The 26,445-nt window shown below is 35.5% G+C and overlaps 1 protein-coding gene across 8 annotated transcripts in view; it reads right to left on the bottom strand.

The window, feature by feature from the left end:
* Positions 1-26,445, bottom strand: part of NFIB (nuclear factor I B) — a 190,539-nt gene that overhangs the window by 68,121 nt on the left and 95,973 nt on the right. For 7 of the 8 annotated variants that reach the window (XM_054002430.1, XM_054002433.1, XM_054002435.1 and 4 more), the window contains exons 3-6: positions 23,648-23,701; positions 12,506-12,574; positions 10,293-10,413; positions 8,301-8,419 (exon numbers count right to left, since the gene is read on the bottom strand). The exons of the other annotated variant lie outside the window; for it this stretch is intronic. In XM_054002430.1, coding sequence (XP_053858405.1) covers positions 8,301-8,419; positions 10,293-10,413; positions 12,506-12,574; positions 23,648-23,701 — 363 coding nt within the window. The remainder of the gene's footprint in view (positions 1-8,300; positions 8,420-10,292; positions 10,414-12,505; positions 12,575-23,647; positions 23,702-26,445) is intronic. 8 annotated transcript variants of the gene reach the window in all.

Below are 26,445 nucleotides of genomic sequence, written 5' to 3'. Positions count from 1 at the left end.
TGACTTTGGAAATAGAGATAAAAGGCATCAGACCAAAAATACTGTGTTGCTATAACAAATATATATACCATCACTAAAAAAGTCACTGCCATAAAAAACCTTTAAGTAGCTCCAGTGTATTTTGGGTACTTGAGTACTTTTTTGTTTATCTTCACACTTCAGAAATAGACTGGGCCATTTCATCTTCTATAAATCACTGTTAAGAGGTGTGATTCCTGTATATGGCTGTGATAGAAGAGCATTGTGGAAGAATGAGAGAAATGTTCCTAAAAACCAAAAAAAAAGTTATAAAGACTTTGGAGTACATTTAGTCACTTATTAAGTTATCCTACAGAAAGTCATCCAGACTTCAAGGAAAAATGTACAGCTGTAACCTTTCATTAAGGCTGGGACTCCAAGGACCTTGGCCAGAAAATAAATCAATACTGTAATCCTAACTGCCAAAGTCACAAAAGTATTTCCAGTTTCTAATGCAATAAGATTAAATGGCTATTTGAGATAAAATAATGTGAGGGAATTTGTTGATTTAGAAACACTCAGATGATAAAATCTTTTTATTGCTATTATAGTCTATACTGGTAACAGTTAGGAATATTTTAAGAGGTGTGCCACATTAATTGTTAATCCATCTGGGGAATGGTTTTGAATGGAGACAAAATCATTAAGTCAAACTGAAATATACTACTTTGATCAAGTTTGATACAGATTGTTTGAAAGCAGTAAAAAAAACCCTTTTGAATATAATGTACAAACATAGAAACACAGAATCTATGAATGAAGAGAGGTGCCCAAAAAATTACAATATCTCTTCTTTCCATAAATGACAATATTCTGCACCAAATATGTTAAATTATGCAGACTTACACATACCCTACAAGTTCTAAAAAGAAGTGATCAATTTCAAAATACTAAATCTCTTATTCAGCAAAATTAGTATAAGAAAATTACTCATAATAGCTCCTGGGACAAATCTTGCATTGAGACATTCATTTTATAACTCATTTCAATCAAAGGATATCTACCATCCAGATAACAGGATGTTGCCATGATATAAAATTCATCACAGGATAATGGCCATGAATACAAGAAAAATTTCCTTTTTGCACTGACATCTTTCATTGATCAATATGGAGATCTTGGCTGTATTCACTAATCACACATCGAAAACATCAAGTAATAGGTCTTTCCACAACATATTTGTCAAAACAAATGACAAAGAATCTGTAATGAGACTTTTTACAGTGACTTTATTGAGCAAATAACAGTCATTTCCAGGAATGCAAAAAAAAAGCAAACCTTTTTTGTATGCTTCCTATTGCATCTCCAACTATATTTGTCTTTCTGTTTCTTCATTCGGTTGGAAACTTAAGTGTTCATGGGTTGAAGGAAAAGTCAGGTGCCTGCTCTGACCAAAAGATAAACCTCCTCATCTGCTATTCTGAATACTTGAAGATACTTATGAACAAGTTGTAAATTTGTCTACATCTACTTTAAATACAGAAAAACAGATAGAATCTTTGTTGCTTTGTTTTTTGAAGACAGCATAAAATTAACATCACTCTCAGTAATGCAGGATGTCAATTTTCTCGATGTACAAGCAACTTACTCATTCTAAGGTAACATTTTTGCCATCCTGTTCATGGTATGTTTTCTTTCTCTGTATTTTCATTAAATAAGCATTTGGGACATCCTTCACCTATTTTTCTATACTTAGTGCCTTTCAAGCTTTAAGTGTTTTTCTTCTTTATAAAAATAATGTTTGACTTATTCCAGGTACCAGCAGCTTTTCTTGCAAAATTGCCACTATAGAAAACAAAAGTAAACCAGTTCCCTATTGATCTTGGATTTGTTTAAACTATCCCAACATTTAACATTATTTTTAAGAAGCAGACAAAGTTTGTGCACTGAACTCTGCCAACATCCTTTTCTGCAATAAGGAAGAACAAGGAGAACTCAAATAGGGCCTTCAGATAACTGTTCCTTGTTAAGGCTATTGTTTGTTACCATGATGCCATTTTCAGAGGCACAGCAGCCAACAGGCTCACAGAAGCCATGTCTAAAAATTTGCTGTGGAAATACACTTTGAGAAGTTAGCCTTGGTGAAACGTATCTCTCGCTTTAAAAATGTGACGTTATGAAAATTTATCAAGTGGTAGATTTTACTGCAGTGCTGAAAATAATCCTATCATACTAGTCAAAAACATATGAAATTATATGTATTACATAGAGATACACAGATATGAAATGTATGTGTATGTGCATGTATACATTGTTTAAAGAGTATTTTGAAATAATAAAATATACAAAGGTAGAAGCAACGAGCTACTAACAAGACAGAAATTGCTTTCAAACATACTTTGACATAGAAGGATTTTGAGATTCAGACTAAGTCAAAAACACAGAATGACATTTAACAGGCATTCATCAAGGTAAACCTTTGCAAGCTGAATTGATCTGTTAGTTGGAGAATGTGTTTCTAAAGCATTAACTTTCAGAAGGAGCATCAGGAGCCGGAAAAAATCCTGAACCCTGTCCAACACAGGATACCAAAAAGTCAAGGTGCTCTGTTACTGTTCTCAACTCCTGGACTACATTAGCTACTTCCTCTTTTAGTTCCCTGACTTCAGAAATGAGAACATCCATCCTCAACAGTTGATGAGAAGAAGACCCAAGAAAGAAACAGTGATCAGGAAGGACCCCAGTGGAGAAAGAGTTTCCAGTGGATGGGGAAAAAGGAAAAGAGGACAAGCATCCATAAGAGGAATAGCCAATAAAGAGTTTCAGGACCTGAGAAATGGAGGGTCCAACAGATGCTGGCCAAGCAACAGGTGAAGGCGGTCCAGCTGTTTCAGTTTTAATGGAATGATGGCATCTTGGCTCTTGACTGTTGGTAGAGGTGGGTGAGGTGTAAGAGAATGAACATGATGAAGCAACTGTAAAATTAAAATTCAGTTCATTGTATATTGATATTCAGTATTTCCAGATACCTGACTACAATGGAAATCCACATGAATCTCTCCACTTTTATCATGAACAGTGTGCATTGATGACAACTGTTATGTTTATTTCCGATGTACACAGTGTTGTAACACTGTAACAGTAAAACAGATCTCAAGGACAAATACAGAAATTGTCTGCAATTATGTTAATGAAGTTTCTTAAGCCAGCTTTCAGAAAGGAGGCCATAAATGTCCACTGTCCTTCTCTTTTCTGATATTCCTGTTTCCTTATAAGAAGAAAAGAAGCATCTGATTTACTTACCAGTTACTAAATCAAGATGCTCACCAACAGTTATTAGCCTATTAAATCCTAAATACTCTTTAGCCACTGCACTAGTTACTAGAGACTTTTTAGATTTTTAGTAATTTCCTCTTCCAAATTGTGAGGGGAATTTTTTTTTTTTTTTTACTGCATAAAATTTCTAAATTTCTCAAACACTCATCAATTTTACTCAGGCAGGCAGAAACGTACATCTATCTCATAAAATCTTACTAGGTCAGGAACTCAAAATTTTGTTTAATATGGAAACATAGTAAAGAATTCAGTAACAGCAACCTGGAGAAAGGAAGACTGGGAGAGATCTTCAGTAAATTAGTTCTTAGACATAGATGTATTTCTAACTGATGGAGATTTAAGACATGATCCAGACATTATTGAAGTTATTCAGGCATCCAGTTGGAACAAACAATCCACAAGAGAGAAAAAATAACTTGTACAATATCTGACAGAAGATACAGCAATTGAAATCCCAATTGTCATATTAGGGCTCAACTTTTAAGTAATACACCATTATCAGAGATGACTTTTCCCTTTATTGGGCTGTTTGATTTTTGGAGGACATCTAGTTACTTGAAAGGGTAATAGTAAAAGTCTTGGGAGAAATCTCTGCAGTTATAAACCTGCCTATTTGTGCTACCAGAATATCTCAAACCTGTTTAAAAAAATCACACAAATAGAAGCATATTTTTAGCATTTCAACACAGCAAAAATAATGACAAAAACTACAGAATCTTCCCACATTGACTGGGTGTCTCCAAAATAAAAAACAACACTGTCGTTCCACAGTATTTTTTTAATCTGTTTTAGAAACAGTTACACATTCTCTTGTGGTTACATATATTTTTAAAATAGTCCCAAACTTTTTTGCAAGGCAGGGAAGCAAATGTCCAGGACAGTATCATGGCTTCATAAGATTTTATTTTCTTCTATAAGGATTAATAATCCAACTTCAATAAATAAAAAAATTAAAACTTATTTTTCATGTTAATTTTGGTCAATTAGAGAGGGGTTATATTTTTATATCAGATTGGTAACATAACTCTTTGTAGATTTGTTTCTTACCAAGGGTATGCCATCGATAAAGTTACTATTTTTAGGGTACACTTGCTTATTTCTGCCCAGCATTACAACTTCAAAGAGACAGCTCCCCCAAAACAGACTATAAAGTACAACATCTGGAAATCTTATCAAAACATTTTGGAAGTACTATGACAGGAAGACAGTTAACAGCAAAAGGACAGTCGGAGTTTTACAACTGAAAGCAGAGTCTGGTATTAGCAATATTTTACTGTAACTGAGCTATATTTCTTTCTCTTAGTTTCACAAATGCTACACCACAAGTACTCCTGTAATCATGTCCCATACCCTCATGATGCATGCCTGCACAGAGAAGTTATAAAACCTATCATGAGAACAACAAAATCACTCATCTCCTAAAGTCTTCTTACTTTATACTTCTTATATATTTTTTTTCAAAGCAATAGAAGGTTGATCGAACCTGTTTCACTCTACTTTAAACTTTTTCTCTGTCCTGTTTTTAATTTCAGTATATTCCTGTGTTGCCCATTAATTTCTGTCTCATTCTCCCTATCAAAACTGTTAGAATGCCCCTCAGACACCTAGGGAAATCCTAAATATTTTATTCAAATGTGTTTCAAGCACCATTGTTTTATAGCAACTATCCTGTTCCAAACTACCAGATTCATGATATTTCTGTTACTTTAGAAATAGTTGAATAAGGATGTGAAAAGCCTTAATGATAAAAGAGTTTTTCAAAACTATGTAATTTCAGTTTCTATGAAAATACTTTACATTTAGATATGGTGATGAAGAAACTAAATCTATTTCATTTCAGAAGTTAGAAACCTCTCTCTGTCAAGTCCAAAACTCAGACAATGAAACTGAAATGAACAATGGTATATTTTAGTATCAACACTATTCCTGATGTTGTCTCTCTTAGAAAAGTTAAAATTGCATTAGAGTGGTAGAGAAGCCATTTACCCATAAACATGTTATCCAGAGACATATTTATTTGTGGGTACTGTGAAATGATTTGCATTTTGGTGCTGATGACCTGTGGATATTGCCTGAAGAAGCAGTGTCTGATGCGTCTGATGTGACTACATGATCATTTCTTGTTGACAGTGGATAAATGCAAACGTGATCCCAAAAGTCTTATTTCTTTTTCATTTATCTCTAACCTCATATAGCACACAGATTTACATAGATAAAAGGGAAGTAACACAAGTGACATCTCTGGCATAAAAACCACCTCCTAAATTTACTTATATTATCTTTGTGTTTGCAGGCATATGGAAACAGAAAATAGGTTTTCATAAATACGGTATCATGATAAAACATCTGTGTCTGAAAGGAACTTTTACACCGATATAAGTAATCGAATCATCTGATTATCCAGAGCTGGAAAGGACCCACAAAGGATCACCACAGCCCTACTCCTGGCTCTGCAGAGGGCAGCCCCAAGAACCATGTGTGTGTGAGCACTGCCCAAATGCTTCTTGAACTCTGTCACACTGGGGCTCTGTCCACTTCCCTGAGGAGCCTGTTCTAACCACCCTATGTGTGAAGAACCTTTTTCTAATATTTAACCTAATCTGTCATTCCTTTGGGTCATATCACTGGTCACCAGAGAGGTGAAATCAGTCCCATGAAGATGATATCAAGCATCTATCAAACTAGCAGCAGAACAAATATGCCAGGAGCTGCCCCACGCCCCTTCACACTGAGCCCAGGCACCAAGGGTAGGCATTGCTTCAGCAGTACAATAATCTCAGAAAGTGATCAGAGGCAAATATAACTTTTAGGGGACAAAAGGCTTCTATTTCCCCCAGTACAATGGTTTTTGCACTGGACAGTGCTGTATCTGTGCCTCTGCAGGAATGGAATAACATCTTAAGGACAGAAAAAAGAAAGTCCCTAACAGTGACTTGAAGGCAACCTTCTGATAGGGATCTGGTAAAATTTCACTAAGCCCATTAGTGCTGGAGGACAGGACATTCAGGGAGGGATGTAAACTCCAGGAAGCAAAGTAAAACACACTGATTTAAATCTATCTTCTTTATTCTTTCTTCCTCATATTGGAGTTCCCTGTTTTATGGAACCTATTAAAAACTGTTTCACTCCAGAAGTCTATCTACCTAATGACACAGAAATTAAGTTCATTGTAAATACACTCAAGCAATTTAAATCATAACAATGTTCACTACTGATAACTATAACGTGAATTTCATACAAACATAAACAAATCCGGTGTTCATGAAAAATAATTCTTTGCAAGCAGAATGATTCAAAACCAAAAATGCAGTTGAGATACTTGAGAACTATAGAGATCACCTGTGAAAGGCTCTGTCAGTCAGCAGGACTTGCACTCAGGAGTCTATACAGAAGAGCACTTCCCAGAAGCTCACACAGCAGCACAAAACTACTTCATTTCACAAATGGGGATACATGAGAGAGGAAGAATGAGCTGTTTTCCTTAAGACTATAAAAAATAATTTATCTAAAAAGTAAAAAATCTGAGGCATTATCCAGTCTTTCATGAAAAATTGTAATAAAGTTTCATGGCAAAACAGGTACCATTCACAGAGAAAAATATTTTGCATAAGGAAGAAGATTCTGGATGGCAGATCTCCTATTTACTGTTCTTAAAATAGGTTATGCAAAACCACAGGCAAGCCTCCTTTTAAAAAATACAAAAGTGAATGCTTCAAACAATCAAAAAATAAGTACCAGAGGCTCCCTAAGAAATTAAGTACAAAAGAAATTATGAAGAAAAAAACTAGTTAACACTGAGTGAGAAGAACCACCTAATGGTAAGAATAAAGATAAGAAGGTAGGTGAAAACAGATTAAAAGGAGACCCACTATAATGGAAATGTGAAAGTTTGGCAGCTAAAAGAAATACCAGTCACATGCTTCCTTGCACATGGTGATGAAAGAGGAAACTTAGCAGGAGAAAAAATAAAAAGAGTTGTGGGTTTTTTTGTTTGTTTTTTTTTATTTTTAAGAAGCTTTCAAATAATATAAAAATGAGGTAAGACCAAAGGGTCACTCAGTTGCTGAAGAACTGTGAGCAATGATCAGCACTGGATGTGAAAACTGAGGACAAATATTGAAAGATTCACAAAGGAAGGAACTGCATGTCTTTTTCTCTATTTCTCTTTTAGATACTATGCTTTACATGTCACAGTTTCTCCAGACAGCTGCAGTACCTCAGCCACAGGATCCATTCAAATATATGAGTTTAAACACATTCTCACATAACAAGAGGAGAGAAAAGACTGCACTGGCACCTAGGTTTATAGAGTATCAAGATAACATCATAGAGAGTTATGACAATTAATTTCACTCTTTTGACAGCCACAACTTTTGTCTTCCCGTAAGCATGTTTGCTGCTTTGGATAACCCAGAACACGCCACCACTTACCAATCCCCTCAGCCTACAGATAGAGTCCCACAGAGCTACATGTGGGCTCTTCAGAAAGAGCCTATTGGTTCTATTCTGAGTCACATGGTAGAGATTAAATGTCCCTGCCATTGTAATACAGAAAATGGTGTAACCTTATGTTGTAGTAATCATATTAAGGAGATGTTTTGATTTTTGAAAGCACTGGACTCCAAATTCTACTGGGATGATCACAGCATAGACAATATCAAGTACCTCATTTGTCATATGTCTTTTCAAACAATAAGGCTGTCACCAGATAGAAAAGATATTACTACTATTATTATTATTATTGTTGTTGTTGTTGTTAGTAGTAGTAGTAGTAGTAGTAGTAGTAGTAGTAGTAGTATAAAACTAATAATATTGTTTATTGTGGTTATTTATACAATATCCTTTTGGCTGTTGGTTTTAAATACATTTACAAAACCAAATACATACACCACACAGTAAAAAGTTTCTTCTAAAAAGCCATCATTTTACTGCAGCAGTAATGAAATGGCAGTGATTTATTGTATATTTGAGCATAATTCAAGGTAAAATAATCCCATGCTACTCACCTTGATCTCTTTCATGCCATGTCCTACTTCCTGCAGCTGGTGAATTTGGAGAAGGATAGAAGTCTCCTGTGGGGCTTGGCTCCATATTTTCATCTATGGAGATAGTTTTGGGTCTTTTGCTGTTGAAGAATTGTGAGATTTGTCAGTAAATAAAATATTAATCTAGTAATGGTATATAAACTCTCTGGATCTCTACAATTATTTTAATAGAGAGTAATTCAGGCTACCAAACCCAAAAAAAACCCAAAAAACCTGGCTATTACAACCTACATTAACTTGCACAGGCAATGTTAATAATATGTGATGCAGGTATGCACTTGTGTTATTCACATGACTTAATATGTCAAAGATGGCATGAATGGGTAATATAACAGTCCACAGCATTTCATGGAACAACCAATAAACCAGTTCCTGTAGCCTACCAAAAAAAGATTGTGTCATGAAGGTACTAAACTCTATGCAGGAACCCTGAAGTGAAGCAAGTCAGTGCAAGAAAGTTCTATCCATAAGACCAAGGTAGAACAGGAACTTCTGTGAATGTGTTAATGTGGAAAAAATATACTTTACTGTATTTCATCAGGTCAAACTCCCAAGATTTTTAAAGAGGGCTAGTCTGAAACAAAAACTTTTCATTTATGACTAGTTTAATTAAAAACTACAAAAGGCCCGTATTTCAAGTCACACAATATAAAATGAGGCAGAACTTCAATACAGTGGAGGAAAGTGAAGTTTCTTCATAGCAATATATACTGATGCTGTTATATTGACTGCCAAAGAAAACCAGAGTAAGGTTTTAATGGTGTGGTATTATTATTATTATTATTATTATTACTGCTTCTACTACTGGTACTACTACTGCTACTACTGCAACTACTATAACTACTACTACTACTATAATTACTATTGCTACACTATGATAATTAATCCATTTATTCTAATTAATCCATCAATTTCTAAAATATATTTGGTATACTGCCAAGCTGAAAATATGACAGAGTGAAATACGGGAACATGAGCAAAATAACTGAGAAGAATCAAGTGCTGGTGGAAGAATACCTCAGCCCCCTGACAGTCCTATTAAATCGTGTCCCACTGTGCAGACACTTCCTGACTGACTGGGGTGCAGAAATGTGGGAAAATGACAGCTCCTATAGAGCTTCTGATTTCATGGTTTAGCAGACAGTTTCAGAAAACCAAAGGGCTCCAGGGGTCTGACAGACAGTACATTATCTGGGAGTCAGAAGGAGGGCACAGTCCTACATCTGTGGGCCCACCAGCTGCTCCCAAGGGAGGAAATGGGACTTTTTCTCAGAGATCGGAGAAGGGGGCATGTTGAACAAGGAGGAAGTCAGTCCCTCAGATTAAATCGCCTATAGGAGGCAAAGGGACACTCTTGAGAAAAATCAACCTGTAACTGTCTCACATGCTCCTCCTTCTTTCCACTCTGTTGGGAAATGCTGCCTGAAAAAGTGAGGCATGAAACAGAGTTGCATGAGCTGGGTTGTTATAGATGAAAACACATTGTCTTTATATACCTGTCCTAACACCTTTTCTACAGGAAATGGTATCTGTCCAAACATATCTTGCAAGACAAAGGTCCAAGAGGGAGCCCTGAAAGACAGCCATTCTGCCTGCAACCACTCTGAACCCTGCCAGCATGTTCCCAAGTGCTAAACCTTCCTGCAGCTCAGCAACACTTTTGGAATGTGTAGCTGTCCTCCTGGCAAGATGATCAAGTGGGCACTTCAAACCCTGAAAAAAGTTACCACCATCTTCAATATCATGCAAGATGACAGGCAATAATGACAACATTTCAAATGACAAAATTTATAACTTACAAGTCTGTACAGAGATTATGGCAATGTACACAAGTAGCTAGCCTCACAAAATCAGAGGAAATTAACAAAGCAGTTGATTGTTGACAAGATCTGTGAATTGCTTGTCCTACACTATTAAACATGGTTCACATTAGCACTTATTTCAAATTTTTACCTGCTTGGTGGAGAGGACAAGGATCTCTGTAGATTTACACCCGAATTCATATCATGGTAATATGGCTGGCTCGGAAGCTCTCCAATTGGGAAGTTTACTCCACTTCCTTGGGTTATGGGTGCTGAAAAACACATCCTCATAAGAAGTCAGAGATAATCTATCTTTTTAGCTATCTTTTCTTTTTTAACACTTGGAAAATGTCAAGATGTTACTAAATGTACCTAATTTTCTGCCTCTTGCGGAAACCAAGTACAGACAAGTTGCATCAATGATTATGTATCTAAAAAGTGAATTATCTTCTGTAGTACTCAGCAGTTATGCAGATAGAATACATTTATTTTATAAGAGATAACATGGAATCACCAATATGGAAAAGATAATACAAGCCTTAAGCACTATAATGAATGAGGCCAGGTTTATAAGGACAGCTAGTATTATTTATTAAAGAACTGAAAAAAATGGAAATAAGAAACTTAGATGCACACAATTTCCTTTTGCTTAATGTTAACTCTTATGTATTAAAAATAGCCGCCTGTGTTGACAGTCTGGTTTTCTGCCTTTTTTTTCTTTCGCCAGTGCCATAAGTTCTGCTTTTCATATCTACACCTACATGCAAATACATACAGTCAGTGTTACCTTCACCTCCCTAAAGAGTCTGTGTACCATACAGACTCTGGTAATTCAAGAATAAATTATGTATTACATATTGTGGTGTATTTACCTTTGCTTGTTGTCTGTGCATTGTGCATTTTAACTACCTTTGGCACTTAAAAGAATAATTACACGTTGTGTAATGAATTTGAAGGTTTATATTTTTCCTGACAGCTTAAGTACAACTCTGTTGCGGCTTGAGGTTAAACAAATGCATGGTAAGAAATCCCACAGAAACCACATCCTTTAATGCTTATTATTAGAAGAAGTATATAATGTATAACAGCTGCATAATGCACAGTTTCATATCATAATTTCAAGATTGTTTCTTTTTTAACCTGAATGGCCTTATACTTTAAAATGTACTTAACCATCTGACAACAAAAAGAAAGCTATAATTCACACATCCTCAGCCTTTTAAAATAGCAAAACTATATCTTAAGCAGGCAGAAAAAAGGATATGCCTTAACACTTCACGATTGCAATTCTCACTATTTTGCTGAAGGATTTAACATAATTTTAGTTGTTGAATATTCATTTCTGACCACAGAAAATGAAATAAACCATGCATCTGAAGCCTCAGAAAGTTAATTAAATTCCCCAAGCAACCTGACCTTGCATGAGTTAACACCTGTGCAAAATATGGGCAGACATTTTAGAGATTTTGGAAGCCTCTTTGACTTTGTCCTCACCTCACCAGAAAAGTGATTTTTCTGGACCATTCAGTCTTTACAATATTGTATCATCACTGTGGATGCTTCTAACTATAACTTTCAACTATTCTTCTCTATTTCTTAATGAAGTCTTGAGAGAAATACTTCAATAGTTTTAATAGTAAAGGGAGGAAAAAAGGGTCAGGAGGCAATGCAAAATGAAAATGTGGACATGTTTTATGCTATATTATTATAACAATTATTAGATGTCAACAAAAGAGATCTTATATTCTTTTTGCTTTTTCATTTTGCAGTCAAAGCTTCACCTGTACTTTTATATTTAATTTTTATGAAGATTTTTACATGTTCATGTGTGCAATATCTCTGATGCCCAAACAAGATAATGTCATTAAAAATTCAGTTACAGCCAATGCTAAGATTAAGGAAACACAAATATTTCATACATTGTTGATCATCCTTTATATCCATACTGTGATTTTTTACTTTAAGAGCTATAAATTTAAAAAAAATTAAAAGAATAGTCTGATCTTTCAGCAATACCCAAGGATGTATAAGGCATCCTTAAAAAACTGTTAAGTCTAACCATAGAAGGTTTTGCTGCATATGGTAATTTTATTGAAACATCAGACGACTAGGTGTGCAGAAGAAGATATAACGAATTGATTCCATCTTTAAATATCAAAGAGATAGAAGAAGACCCATTTGTTTTATTACAGACATTACAGACATTTATTACACATGTAATACTGTGGTAAAACATATCAAAATTGTGCATGTTTATAGGCATTTCCTATGCATCTTAGTCTTGTGGAGAAAAAAGTTCAAGGAAAAAGCCTTCACTTGATTACAGCAGGCTTTGGAAACACTTAAACACAAATGTTAACTTACTTCTTGACACCCTCACAAGTTCTGACACATTGAATACTCCGGATTTCACAAAACTGTCCTCAAGGTACACTGAAAAAGACCACAGAACCATAGTCAGTATAATGATAAGATTAATAAATAATTATAGATAGATTTATACACCAGCTAACAATGGTATTAATAGAGTCCCAAAACAATAATACACAGATCAAAGTGCCCCCAAAGCTGATTTCAGAATCCAATGTGAGCTGAAACTCAGACAAAGGTGCAAAAAATTCTTAAGGATCTGTGATAGAACAATTTTTAAAAAGTATATGAAAACTAACTAGCAATATACTTAGTCCCTAGCTATCCATCAAAAAAGCATCTGAAAACTAGTTTCTTTTACTAGTATCTGGAAATTTTAAGTCAGTATTGAACTACAACCAGTATCAGCTGAATAAGCAATTTCCCCATAGAACAGTCCTGTCCTTGCATATGTTTCTGCTGAAGAAATTTTTATTTAATTCTCACCTTGCTGTTTCTGCTGAAGAAATTTTCATTTAATTCTCACCTTGCTGACTGTGAGGTTACAGTACAGCCTGCATTACTAAATCATTATCTCTGAGGCAGATGAGGGGCTTGCTATTATTTCCAGAAAATATAGGAACTGAACAAAGCAACTGAGCTAATAAGTGGGGTGTGTCTTATATGCACATTGAATTGTATATCTAGAGACCTATGTTTAAGAAAACAAAGAGTATTGTTTTGGCCTGTATTTACTTATTTTAAGATAAATGTATTTGATATACATTCTCTGTTGTGAAATTCAGGCATAAATTGGAGTATTGCTGTGAAACAGCAGCCAATAAGACTTATCTCAGTAGTGTAACTAGTAACCTTTTGCAAAGAGAGCTAAGAAACCCATGTTTATGTGGAAGCTTCATATCAAAAATCACTGCAAAAGCTATATTAGTGAATTTGAGATTACATAGCATCATGGTTGCTATTACAGGTAGTAATAACAACCATTTGCAAACAAAAGTATTTAGATCTATACTTGGTGCACATTGCTACTTCAACAGTGTTACTTTTTAATTTCTTTTCATGTGAGACAGTGTACTAAGAATTTCTTACTGTGGTTACTCTAATCTCTTTTCTGAATAAACACAGTTTTTTTCTTTTGGAAATAAATTGTCAATTTTCTCTTTCCAATGTTTGAAGGAGTAAAAGTATTCTAGATGTCTTAACTAACAAAACAAATAAATAAAAAGTACTGGAATATCTACTGATTTAGAAAACAGTGGTTTGATAGTAGTCTCTTTAGATTTCTTTTGGAAATTGCTGAATTTATCTTCAAGTGATTTAGCAAAAACATGGCTACTCTAATCAGAAAAGTAACTGTAAAAGCAGTACACTTTACCTGAGAGGTCTATCCTTGGTATATCTGGAGACACCTCTATTCACTTTCCATGGTCAAAAAGAGGGCAGAAGCAAAAAGAGTGGTTTTCCCTGCTTATTAGTCCCACAGAGCTGCCTCATCCAGCACCCCTGGTATTGTTTACCAGTGCAGGTATAAACAGTGCGCCAGAGAGCATAAGCTGGAAGAATAGGAACCCATCTGACCAAGCACATTTCCCAACATCTCTGTTACGCTGTCAAACCTATAGGAGAATGTCAGTCTTTCCCAGCGGAGAACCATCCCATGACCAAGCACCACAGATGTACAGAGCACTGCAGGCCTGTGGAATCATCCTGAGCAGTGTTCTGACAATGCAGTAATCTTCTCATCTCTCAGTCAACATCACTTCATACACTATTCCTGCATGTCTTTATTCCCACTAGTAGCTCTTCAGGTCTCCCTTCCTTTTTAATTCACTCCCTTTCATATTTCTCTGTCTCTCATTTTAAACAGATTTTCTCCATATCCATTATTTTTCCTTTCTTACAATCCTTCACCTGGATATTGACAACCCATGTGCAGTGTCTAATAAATTAAAGATTTTCTGTTTAATTTTCTGCATTCTCTTGCATTGTTTCTCCATGTTTTTGTGTGGATGAAAACATGACATAGCTTCTGAAACATTTACTTCTTTATTTGACAGAACTTGGTATACCCACATAACAAAAGCATGCAAACACTAAATTTTTGCTTTTCCTTTCCTAGTCAGTTATTGGTTTTTAAGATCAGGCAAGCTAGATGAACGCTACTAATTCCTCAAGCAATGGCAATCTTTCCCTTCTCTGCTTATTTTCTCCAGCAGGAACAATCTAAAGTACTGGTTTCTTGATTTCAGTTAGCTCATAAGTGAAGTGTGGCATAAAGCCAGTGTACAACCATGAAGCCAGCTCTGTAGCTGGTAATGAGATATGACTGGACTTCTCTGCTGTTTATCTGAGCACAACTACTTTGAAGCACAAAGCGATCTCTCATTCAAGCCAGACTAACTTGAGAGAAGCTTTAGCCAAATGTAAATTAATCATGCTATCACTATAGTGAGAACAAGATCCAAGGTTCATATTAAAAGAAGAAAAAGCCTATGTTTGATTTTATATGTAAGAACACAGATGTGTACATGTGTTCATGCATACACACCCAGACATATATGTTTAATCTTCAGTCTACTCTCATGGATTCTTAGTTTTTCTCACTGGCAATATTGAGAATACATACATAATATAAAGACCAATGCAGTGTTTCTCTCCTTGTGATAATGAAATCGGAGCAAGAAACATATTTTGCCATCAAGTGGTATCACCATCTCTCACCCCCTCACAAAAGGATGTATTGTTGACTGATGGGACATGTCTTTCACCCAGGTTCCATCCTGCCTTGGAATGGCCAAAAATAATGACACTCACAGATATACGCAAAGTCTTTGGCTGGCATAAGGAAAGAAAGGGAAACTGCAGCTATTTTCAATCTCAATCAACATGAAGAACAACTTGAATTTTTTCTCTATGTATTGTGACAAATTATTATCAAAGAATTAATGCAAAAATAAACAATCAGTGTCATAGCACTGAGCTACTTCGTCCTGAGCTTTATGTTCTAACAGGGAAGGTGGACTCCAGTGCTGACTCGGGGTGCATGTTAAGGTCCAATACCAGTGAACTTCAAGAGTTTCACCTAGTTATGAAGATAAACTGTGGTGGGTGTGTTACACAACTGTTACTTGCTTTCAGCTGTACAAGAGGAAAATATTCTGTGCCATTAAATTGCTGTAATTTCTTGTGGAAACATACATTCTAGGTAAGACAGAGGTTAAACAGCAAAACTGTATGCAGAAGGTAAGCAGAATAGGACATTTTCTGTTTATGTTGTGAGATACTGCCTTTTACCTAATGAAGCTGATCACACCACTGAGTAAGAGTTAACATTTATATTCACATTATTACACTTCATGCAAGACAAATATATGTAGTGCATATTAATATCTTTCATACAGTATAAGCCTTATCATTTTTTTTTATTGCCCCTTCCTAATGCACTGTTTACACTAATATGTTAAAGAGCCTTAAATTAGCATTAATGCACTTGATATGTCTATTGTATTCCTCACAGACAATTTACTGTATCTTTTGATGGTCATTGTAACACTTTGCTGTCTTTGTCATTCAAACCTAACAAAAGCATTGAGTATTGTTATTTCATAAAACTCATCCTGCCTGAGAGACGGCACTCTGAAATGCATATTACTAACTGTTCATTATTCTTAAAAATCTGATTTCTACAAAAGGAGAATGTCTGACAAAACTGCTGTAGCGAGATCTTGTATAAAGAGTCAGTAACTTCCAAAACCCATATATAAGAGTGGATTTTTTACATTTTCTCCTAGTTTTTGTACATGGAGACTATAAAATCTCTCTCCCCTTACTTTTTTTAAAGAAAACTCACCGATGGAAAATACATTTTACATACAATTCCACAATGACCAGGTCAGTGGCATCAATGATGAAAGAACAGGCTAAGCCAAGCAGCAGTTCTGATCAAGCTCCTATATGCAGTCAGTAAAGGGAGAAACCTTCAGCAACGCCTCCAACTGCTGTAGAAGTTACTGCTCAAGTCCTTGCACCTCTCCACTCTATTTCTGCACTATGCCTTGTACTACACCTTGAAGAGATGAGATACAAGCATAGCTTTTCACTGTTCTAGCCATGCAAAAAGTTAAAGAGTCAGGATGAGGGAGGAAATAAAGTAGTTTCAACTGACTGAAAAATTTCAGTTTACTTAAATAATTCCTCTAACGAGCTTGTTCTCACAATACTTAAAAGCTTACAAGTGATGTTTAGCTTTGAAAATTTTTAAGCAATGTTTTCATATCTTCTGATTTAATTGTATTTTTATGAATAGAATGCCTGTTTATGTTCTGCTGCATATTGGCTAGCGCCTAACCATAAAACTGTTTCCTGGTACGATTATAAATATACTTTCCTCATTGATACTGCCTTGGTTTTGAGCAACTTATAAAAGAAGGGTGAGGACCCAACCAGTGCTGGAAACAATATGTATTAATGTACTTTTACTTCTGGATCTTTAAAAAGAGGAATTATAAAATAGCAAATTACTTACTAGGAATAAAAAAAATACATACAACATCAGGAGCCACCATGAGAAGAAAGGCTGAAAACCTTAGCCTGGTTTATAGGAGACAGCTGTACATAAACTTTAAGTTATGCAGGGTAATGTTCTGGATGCTGCTAGCTACAGCTTTGTACAGATTCTATTTACAGTCAGAAGTGGTAATGAAAAATTAGTCTCACACTGTTCATAAGTCAAAATGCAGTCAGCAGACATACAGTCTGTTTTCTTGTTACTGCATGCCTTGAAACCAGTATCTGAACAATAGTACCAGAAACAGGTTGCTACCAAAACAGAATATCTCAAAGACCAATATGGGTGAGTAATATTTGTCACATAGTGACAAAGAAGATTTCAGTAATGATAGCATTGAAACAGTTGAACTAAGGTCTGCCTAGAGAATGAGGCTATTTTTGTTATCACACAACATTCTGCAGTCATGTAGCATACCCACAGCTTGGTTTGCATTCTCTTTTCCGGAAAGTTGCACTAATGTTGTAACTGGGACAGGAAACAAACTTGCAAAATGATCCCCTGACTCCATAGAACTTACAGCATGATTAGGAACTAAAAAGCCAAATGTGCCATTTTCAGAAACAAATGAGATTTTTGACATCCTCAAAATTATAGCCAGAACAATAGTCATCTGTGTTGCTTTAATTTGAAGAAGTAAAAACTAGGTTTAATAGACTCTGAAATCCATTACTAGAATTCAATAAGTGACTTGCCTTGAAACCTAGCGAGAAACTTACAGGGTAAGTAACACATATGCATATTGCTTTCAGTTCCAGAGAGTCTCAGGATATACCAAAACTACAGCCAAGACTTAAAAAAAAGTTGAGGGAACTGCTTTCTAACAGCTATAGGGCTAGTAGCTACCAAAAGGAATTTTCTGATGCCGTAGCAGGTTTCTGTAATTCTAACTGATAACATAAGAGTTTTTAGTAAATTTTTTCTCTGTGTATGCTTTGAAGTAAAACCATCAAATCCACTATTGAACACAGCAGCATCTGAATCACCATGAGAATTTATCACAGCATCATTTTTTTCACACAACAGTTTTATAAAGAAGGACAGCCAACGCAAACAAGAATGTAAAAGTAATCCTAAACCAGCAGACAGTAGTAATTACCCACACCAAATTCCAAACCATCCTGAAAGGCCAAAACCTCTCTCTTTTGGAAAGCAGGGCTGTATAACCTGTGCAGGTCTATGAGTACCAAGATAGTACAGCTGGGCACTGACCCCAGAATGCCCCACCCGACCCCCTCCAGATCCCTGCTGGGAAGCTGATAAAGAAAAGTATCATCTCTCAACCTCTGACATTATTAGATCATAGAGCATTTGGGAAAGGGAGACCTTCACAGAAAATCAAGATCTGACCAAACCCAAACCTGTTTTATTTGAAGATTACTATTTGAGATGGCACAGCTACAAGCATATAAGAAACAGCAAGCATTTCAGGATATCGACTCCCATGTTCAAAAAGAGGTGAATATTTGTTTATTTAAATACAATTTTGTTCGAATTCCCTATACTGCTCTATGCCATCAAGCTGCTTACAATGATGAGGCCAGGGAGTATCTCTTCTATTCCGATTAATTTTGGGGCTAATTCTCCACCCACAAGAGGGTAGCTTGCAATAGAGTAAAATAATGAAACCATCTGTGGTCTGAGACGTTCAAAACTCAAAGACATTTGTTTATTGCATTTCTAAGAGGATGCAAAGGTGGAGACCTCATTTCTCTTCAGAGGTTTTTTCTGAAACTACACATTCTAAAACTTAAAACTGAAATATTTCTATCTGAAACAGAAATATATAGGCAAATTTATTACACATTTCTAAGGGCTTGATCAAAAAAAAAATGTTCTCCCAATGGCTGCTAGGGCATATGAAAGTGCAAGGAAAGCAGTTGGGGCTCTATGGCTGGAAGAGAGATTTGCATATTGAGAGATAGGTGAGGCTCGTTGCAAGCTTTTTGGTAACACCTGCTTTGATTGAAAACAAAACAAAACAAAACAAAACAAAATAAAACAAACTTCAGAGTTGGTGATTTCACTCAGGTCTTCTTTGGAAGTGGTTCCTAAAATAAAATGTCTGGGGAAAATAGAAGAGTAAAAATTATTCCAGGACAATGAGGCTGGGACTGGGGTTTCAACTACCTATGCCTCATTCAGATTAAGGATTTTATCTCTAGGCAAATTCCCTGACAATATATCCTGGGTTATTGTGAAGGAAAGAAGGAAACCAATGGGGTGTAATGAAAGGCAAAGAGGCAGAGACAGTTTGTCTATCTCTTCATCCAGATGTGTTACCCAATATAAACAATTTAATATTTGTTAGCACACAAGCTCAAACCTGAGTTCTCTGCATCCTGACTGATGTCATAGAGTCACAATAATTTATATGAAAATATTTTTTAAACCAGCTAAAATGGAACAAATTCTATCAAGTAAAAAAAAAATCCAAACAAATAAAAAAAATCTACTGTTTGCCACTTGCTAGGAAACATAGCTCTAGTAACCTCTGAACTCATCTGCTTGAATAAAAGGAAAAATATGAACACACTCATCTTCCCCCACCAAAAAGGTTCATACCTGTCTGTGTCAGGATAGCTAGGTTTCCTTTGCATTTTCTGAAAAGCTATCTTTTGTATTCCCCACTGCTGGACAAAAATGATTCCAATATCTAGAAGACATTCATTAAAAAGGAGACTGGTTGCAAGCTTACAGCAAATTGAATCTCCTCACTGTCCTATCCAGACAGTGTTTAACTCTATCAGTATTGCTATTTCTTACCCCTATTTTAGTCGCTTAAAAAGTCTGTCTTCAAAGATTTGAGCAACACAGCTACAACTGGACACAGTTGTGTTAATGCTGATGTATAAATGAAATCTGCCAAGCAGCAACCTCAAACCAATGGCAAATAGCAAGAAGTCTTATTAATATCAAGTTGTTGTGGGCAGCATGCAGAAAGGGCAAGAATAATAAAGCAAAGCAAAATCCAGAAAATCCTCACCCAGAAGAACTGGCTAGTAAGAACTGTATCTTTGAAGACCATATTATTATGGTCAGGGTCAATATCATTAGCTTAATTACAGTTCTAGATATTTTTCACTTTTTTCTCACCCTCATAATTTTCTTATGCTTAAGAGATTAATTTACTGAAAGATGACGTCTTCTGTCTTCAGTACATATCCTGCCACATCACTGCACATATTTCCAGATACACTTGTGAAGACTTATTTTTTAGATTTTCTTAAACTGTGGAAAAGACCTATGGAACTTGCAGAGAGCAAATAATAACGCACCGTTAGACTGAAACTGCCACACTAGGTTACCTTTAACAGACTGCTTCAGCAGAACATTCTGAGCACAAAGTAAGAAGCAAGACAGGCCTAAACTACTTCAGTTGCATTTAGGGTTTGGTGGCTTGCTGGTGTTTGTTTTTTGTCTGCAAAAATATGGGTATTTTCAAACTTCTAATCAGGTGTGTCTCTATCTGTTCAGACACCCTCACTGTGGCCTTTGTCATGTCCATTCTGTCTTTTAAATAATGTAAACTTTTAATAGTTAGGACTGTGCTAGCACAGCACAAACTTTTAAATACGAGGAATTTGAAGACTGATGCAGACAATAGTAGTGTTCAGATTTTTCTCCTCTCTCAGTTCAGTTCTGCTCATCTGTCTGGAACTTATTTAATAGTACTTGCAGAGAAGCAAAATTTACAACCCAGCTCTCTGAAAAACAAGATTCAACCTTTATAAAAATATGCAAATACAAATATATATTTAAAAAATTATAAAATATATAATTCAAAGTTATTGAAAAATAAAACTTAGAAAAGGATACCTCTGGATGTAGCTACAAAAGCTACATACCACTTTCACCACAAGCTATACCACAGGTCTTATCACTGCATTGGGCTATCAAAATATTCATTGTATTTTTAGGAACATATTGTAAAGAATTCCAACAAATGTTCTTCATGTTATTTTTTTTGGCAAGTGACTCTACCCTCTCTCCAACTTGTTGTTAGGACAGCAAATTACCAGACACCCTAAAGAATGCAACAGTCTTGTCAAACCTAGGAAAAAACCACTCTTAACACCAACAGCTTTGCCAACTACCACTCAGTTTCCAGCATCCTCTTCTTTGGCAGTATCTTTGTGAAACTGGTGGCATCCAAAAGCTAACAGCACACATCCCTTGCCAACATCTTGGCTCCTTGACATACAGGCACTAGAACAAAACATGATAGAAGAACAACCCTCATGGCACTACCAGTCCACATACTCCTGGCCTGGGACTGAAGACAAACCTCAGAGTGGATATCCCTCAGTCTTCTGACAGAAGTGACTGTCTGGCTCTAATAATAAGAATCGCAAGTTTAGTATGAAAGAATAGGACAGTAGTGCTTTTCCCAGAGAAGCTGAATGGCATGCAATTCCCTCTCATTCTCCTGCACAGCCCCAGAAGTCTTGTATTCTGCTGTCCCACAAACCACAGCACTTTCACCTTGCCAGTTTAACTCCAAAACAGTATTACACAGGGAAGCTGAACAAAGCTAGAAGGTCATCGTCCAACAGATGACATTCAATTATCCTTCTGTCTCTGCTTAAATGAAGGGTTTCAAGGGAACCAAGGCACAGCTTCTATTTTCTGTCCCAACTTGGCAGCAGACAAAGGGATAATACTGGCTTCAGTGACTCCAAATCATGAGAAAGTGTTATGTTCATATTTTAAGCAGAAAGTTTCATGTTTCAGATTTATCTGTTTTATATGTCACTCCACCTTCTGAAACAGTGGAGTTTGTCAAACGTTACATCTTGACCCACAAGTCTGACCACAAGAAAGCCTATGCAGCTTGTCTGCTGCCTCCTCAAGGCTGTTACTGGCAATAAGATTACTCCTTACTGGAGTTAAGCCTGAGGGCTGGAGAGACTGGACTCACTATAGGGTGTGATGCCCACTATTAAAATACATACTGCTACCTTTCTTCTCCAAATGCTAAATAGTACTTCAAACCAGAATTTTAAAACATGTTGAAGGAGAGTTGACCCTGCCTTCAGCTTCCCAAACCCAGAAACTACAAAAAGATCCTTCAGAATTACAAAGGGATGTTCTAAAAGCAAATAAATTTTCTACAGTTAAATGGTCTAAACTTCAAAACCAGTAATTATCCATAGAGAAACTTTTCATATTTATTTATGAGAAAATTTGCTCGTTTGGGTTTTTAAACCACTATTCTACATAATGTAGACATGTATTTAATAGAAAAATAAAATTTCACTCTCAAAATTCCACACAGTTTGAAAAGAAACAGCATCAAAATCTCCAGTCAAAACTGACAACAAGCCTGCATGATCCTTTAAAGAAAAAAAAAAATCACTTGCATTAGAGCTTAGAATGATGTTATTTGACTTGTTCTCTCCTCTTACCTCTAAAATACATCTGCTATCTTTAAGTATATCTATCTAGGGTTTATATTACAGGAATATGACCTTTTGTATAACCATCTTTGATGGTTCTCCCACTTTTGGATATTCACACGCAATAGATATGACATATTTCACAAACAGAGAATACTTTGAAGATATACTACATACTACAAAACTATACAACCAACCACAAAGCAGACTGTTTATCCTAATGTTGTAACAGATCCAGAAAATATCCATGTATATGTTAACAGCCCAGCAACACAAAATTACATCCTGGTCAGAATATGGATCATTTCTGATTTAGAAGATCAAATTAGTTAGTTCCAGCTTGTTTCAGATACACACATTTTCTAAATGTGCTAAAATGAGAAGATACAATGTTATGATGGTGGGTAGTGTCAGTCCTTGGTCATTACAAAGTGATAGTGTGTCTGTCACAATTGTTTGTCTTAGTCTGATAAAATTCATAACATGGCAAAGGTTTACAAGATTTACTAGTACAGCCCAATTGATTAGAAGGATAGTCTCATGAAAATTCAAGAAACCTTTTGTCTAAACAGACTGGAATGGCAAAGCTTGGGTTTGGTTTTCTCTTGTGCTTTTACTATAAAAGAATCCTTGAAAGAAACATTTACACTAACATCTCTCTCAAAGAAATATCAAGTGTCACTAGCCATGATGCATTAACATGTTCAAAGACTGCTCTGAGCTGATGCTAAAAAATTATTTTAAATTAACATTTTTATTTTATAAAGCACATATGAAAAGTAAAAAAAACTGGTAGCTCAGTCACAGAGTTTAAACATGTGTCAATTTGCTTTTGCCTGAGATGAAAGAAAACTGGTAGCATTGGAAGACTTTAATAAAAATAAAGTTATTTGGGATCTTGTTTTCTTACTCCCACTTCCTTACCCATCCACACTTAGAAAATTCTAAAAACCATGAGATGAAAGAAATACTCCTTAGATAAAATTAATGTTGGTGAAACAGCAATTAAGGCACTGCCAGTTTAGAGGAACAAAAGTATCACAATTTATCCTGATTATACTTACCAATGCAAGATAGGTTGCTGACCAATTAAACTCTCTTTAGCTATTATCAGTAGTATCATTGCTCTCAAATAATGTTAGATGCACATGTTCTGGAACTTATATTTACCTGGTGGATTCTTGGCAGGATCATTGTGGCTTGGACTTCCTGGTTGTCCAGAATCTATAAAGAAATTAAAGAAATGTTTTAATAATTTGTTTTGCAAGTATCTCACAATCTTTTAATACCCACTATTAACTATTAAACTAATGTTTTACTTTATTATTTAAAGGTCATTTCCCTGACGTTCTATGTGAAGCATTATTGAACAAACACTCTATCTGCAACCTATTTTATGCAGAAACATTGTGAAAGATGCAATGATCCTAATAAGCGGAACTTGTAGATCACTGAATAAGAACAAGAGAGTCATTCGGTTAAATACTAAAGTTGTAAACACATTTACAAGGGTACCTTTTCATTCCCTTTCCCTCCATCCCCCAAATATAATATTGCATAATGAGTAAAGCAGAGGTAACTTCTTCTCAGGCAATGACCAGAAAGACACACTGGATCAAGCAACTAGTGGTGCTTGCAGCGATGAAGCCTGTTGCTTTAGCTTTTCCTTAAAGAACAAAGGCCTACATTGCTTCCACAGACTCATGACTGCAATGAGGATATGACAGTCTGTTTAAATACAATATGGTCTTTGTGTTCCTAGCCTGTGAGAATTGCTGTTGTGAAATTGAGATTATGTAACGTAAAAACTAACAAAACTCAAACACTGTAGACTTCAAACTGTTTTCTTGTGCACCTACATGCACCTACTGAATCAAAAGGAGAATGTAATTTCATGTTAGTACACTAAATAATAAATTATATCCTTATTAATAAAACCAGTTTATTTTAAAAACACCTACTTTTCACTGTATTCCCACATCAATAATACAACAAAACCGTGCTCCAATGCTAGAAATTAACAAAGATATAAAAAACAAAAAATGCAGAGAGGAAGAAAATAAATGAAGCACCACCATTTTTTCCCACATACAGGATGTTTTGGAGCTGTTTTAGAGTCTGAATAAAAATACCAATTTTCTTAAATGTAGTAGTGTTATTGATAGCCTAAGACCACCAAAAGATTTCATCATAACACCATAGAAACTGCTGCCACCAAATGAATTCCAGATGGATGTAGAGCTGTTGAATGCATTGCTGCTTACAGTGCCCAAATTAAAGAATTAAAAATATAAAAAAGAAAAAAAGTTTATATCAACAAATATTTTTCCTTCAATTATCATTACTTGTTCTTATAGCTGATGTACTCTCATAATAGAATGAGAGATTCCCTCTACCTGCTACAAGAAGTTCATTGAATTCTGTTGCCACCTGTTAAGCAGCTTCATAAACACGGCTTGACTCGCTTGTCTATCAAACACTTTATGTTAACACAAGCTTGATTCTACAGAATATTTTAACTGAGATGGAAATACTTTTCACAGCTCAGGTTCTACTAAGTTGGTCTGAATGGCAGTCATCACAAAATATATACATCTGGTTAGCTACTTGAGTACTGGAATTCCAAGGCACACGTGAAACTCTGTTCCAATGGTGTTAAAAAACACAACTAACTTTCCCAATACTGGATTAAATCATTATTGTACACAATAAAGTGCACATTGAATGGGGAATTTCCCATGAAATTTCATCTATCTTCTTCAGCCTTGGGCAGGAAACATGAAGGGCAGGACTATGAGTTGGATTCTGCCCTTACCATGGTTTGGCACCTGGGTACTCTTAGGAGTCCTTAAGAGTAAAGTCCCTAAGTCCCCATTGTGCAGCACAGTATGCAGCCATTCAGTATGTCTGGTTCTTTGCATTGTATGATACTTACCTTAAAATAATTAAATCAAGTTAATTTGAAAACTTAATCAGCTACAAGAAATGCTAAAAGTCTAATGTTTCTCCATATATGAACCAACGTGTGGAGAATCATCCTTTTTCCTGTGTGAATTAGATATTCTTCTAATAGATATTATTTGAGTCTGCAAACCATACACACCACTATTTAAATTCAAATTAAACAAGAGGATTAATTTTACACAGCAACGGTCTGAGTGTAAAACTGCAGATGTGTGGCTAAATGAACTGACAATTTGGTAGTAGATAAACACAATAAAGCTTGAACAACATAGCTTCAGGATCACAGAGATTTGAAACTGAATTAATGAGACCTACCAGAATATAACTTTTGAAGAGTTCTCCTGTAAAAAATTCACTTAAAAGAAGCACAAAGTGAAGCAATTTTTCAGATCTTGCACAGCAATTTGCCTTTACCTCTAGTTTCTGGATTCAGATTTAAAGATTAATGGCAGTTTGAACAATTGTTATTATAGTAGGAAATTTAGCAAAGAATTTTCTAATTACAGGGATAAGCAGTTGGCTATTTATTATAATTTTCCAGTCAGACTTAGCCTTGGGTTTTGGTAACTACTCAGTAATCATGACTTTTACGTATTGATTCTCAATCTGTGTTTTTTGAGATCTCAATGAGATTTTGAGAAAGCAAAGGATTACTGAAGAAGAATATGAGAAGAAACTTATCTAAGCCTTCACTAAATGCAGATGAAAAATCAAAGACTTTTATTCTGTATGAGAGCATCAAGCTATGGAACTGCACTTAAAACACAGAGAGCCATCTGATTGTCAAGATGAAAGACACAAACTTCAGATGGCCTGTGATGATTCAATTCTCTTACTAATGTCAGTAATTACAAAGTACTCTTCTGTTTGGATTGGATACAAATAGTTTTGCAAAGTACAAAAGAATCATGGTCATCATAGGATTAAATTATATGAATAACTTCATATAAACAGAACACTGAACAAACAGATACATTGGAGCAATGCTCTTCTAAAAAAGGGAC

The sequence above is a fragment of the Vidua macroura genome, chromosome Z (genome assembly GCF_024509145.1).
Source record: "Vidua macroura isolate BioBank_ID:100142 chromosome Z, ASM2450914v1, whole genome shotgun sequence".
NCBI classification, from domain to species: domain Eukaryota; kingdom Metazoa; phylum Chordata; class Aves; order Passeriformes; family Viduidae; genus Vidua; species Vidua macroura.
This window is presented reverse-complemented; position numbering and strand designations above follow the sequence as displayed.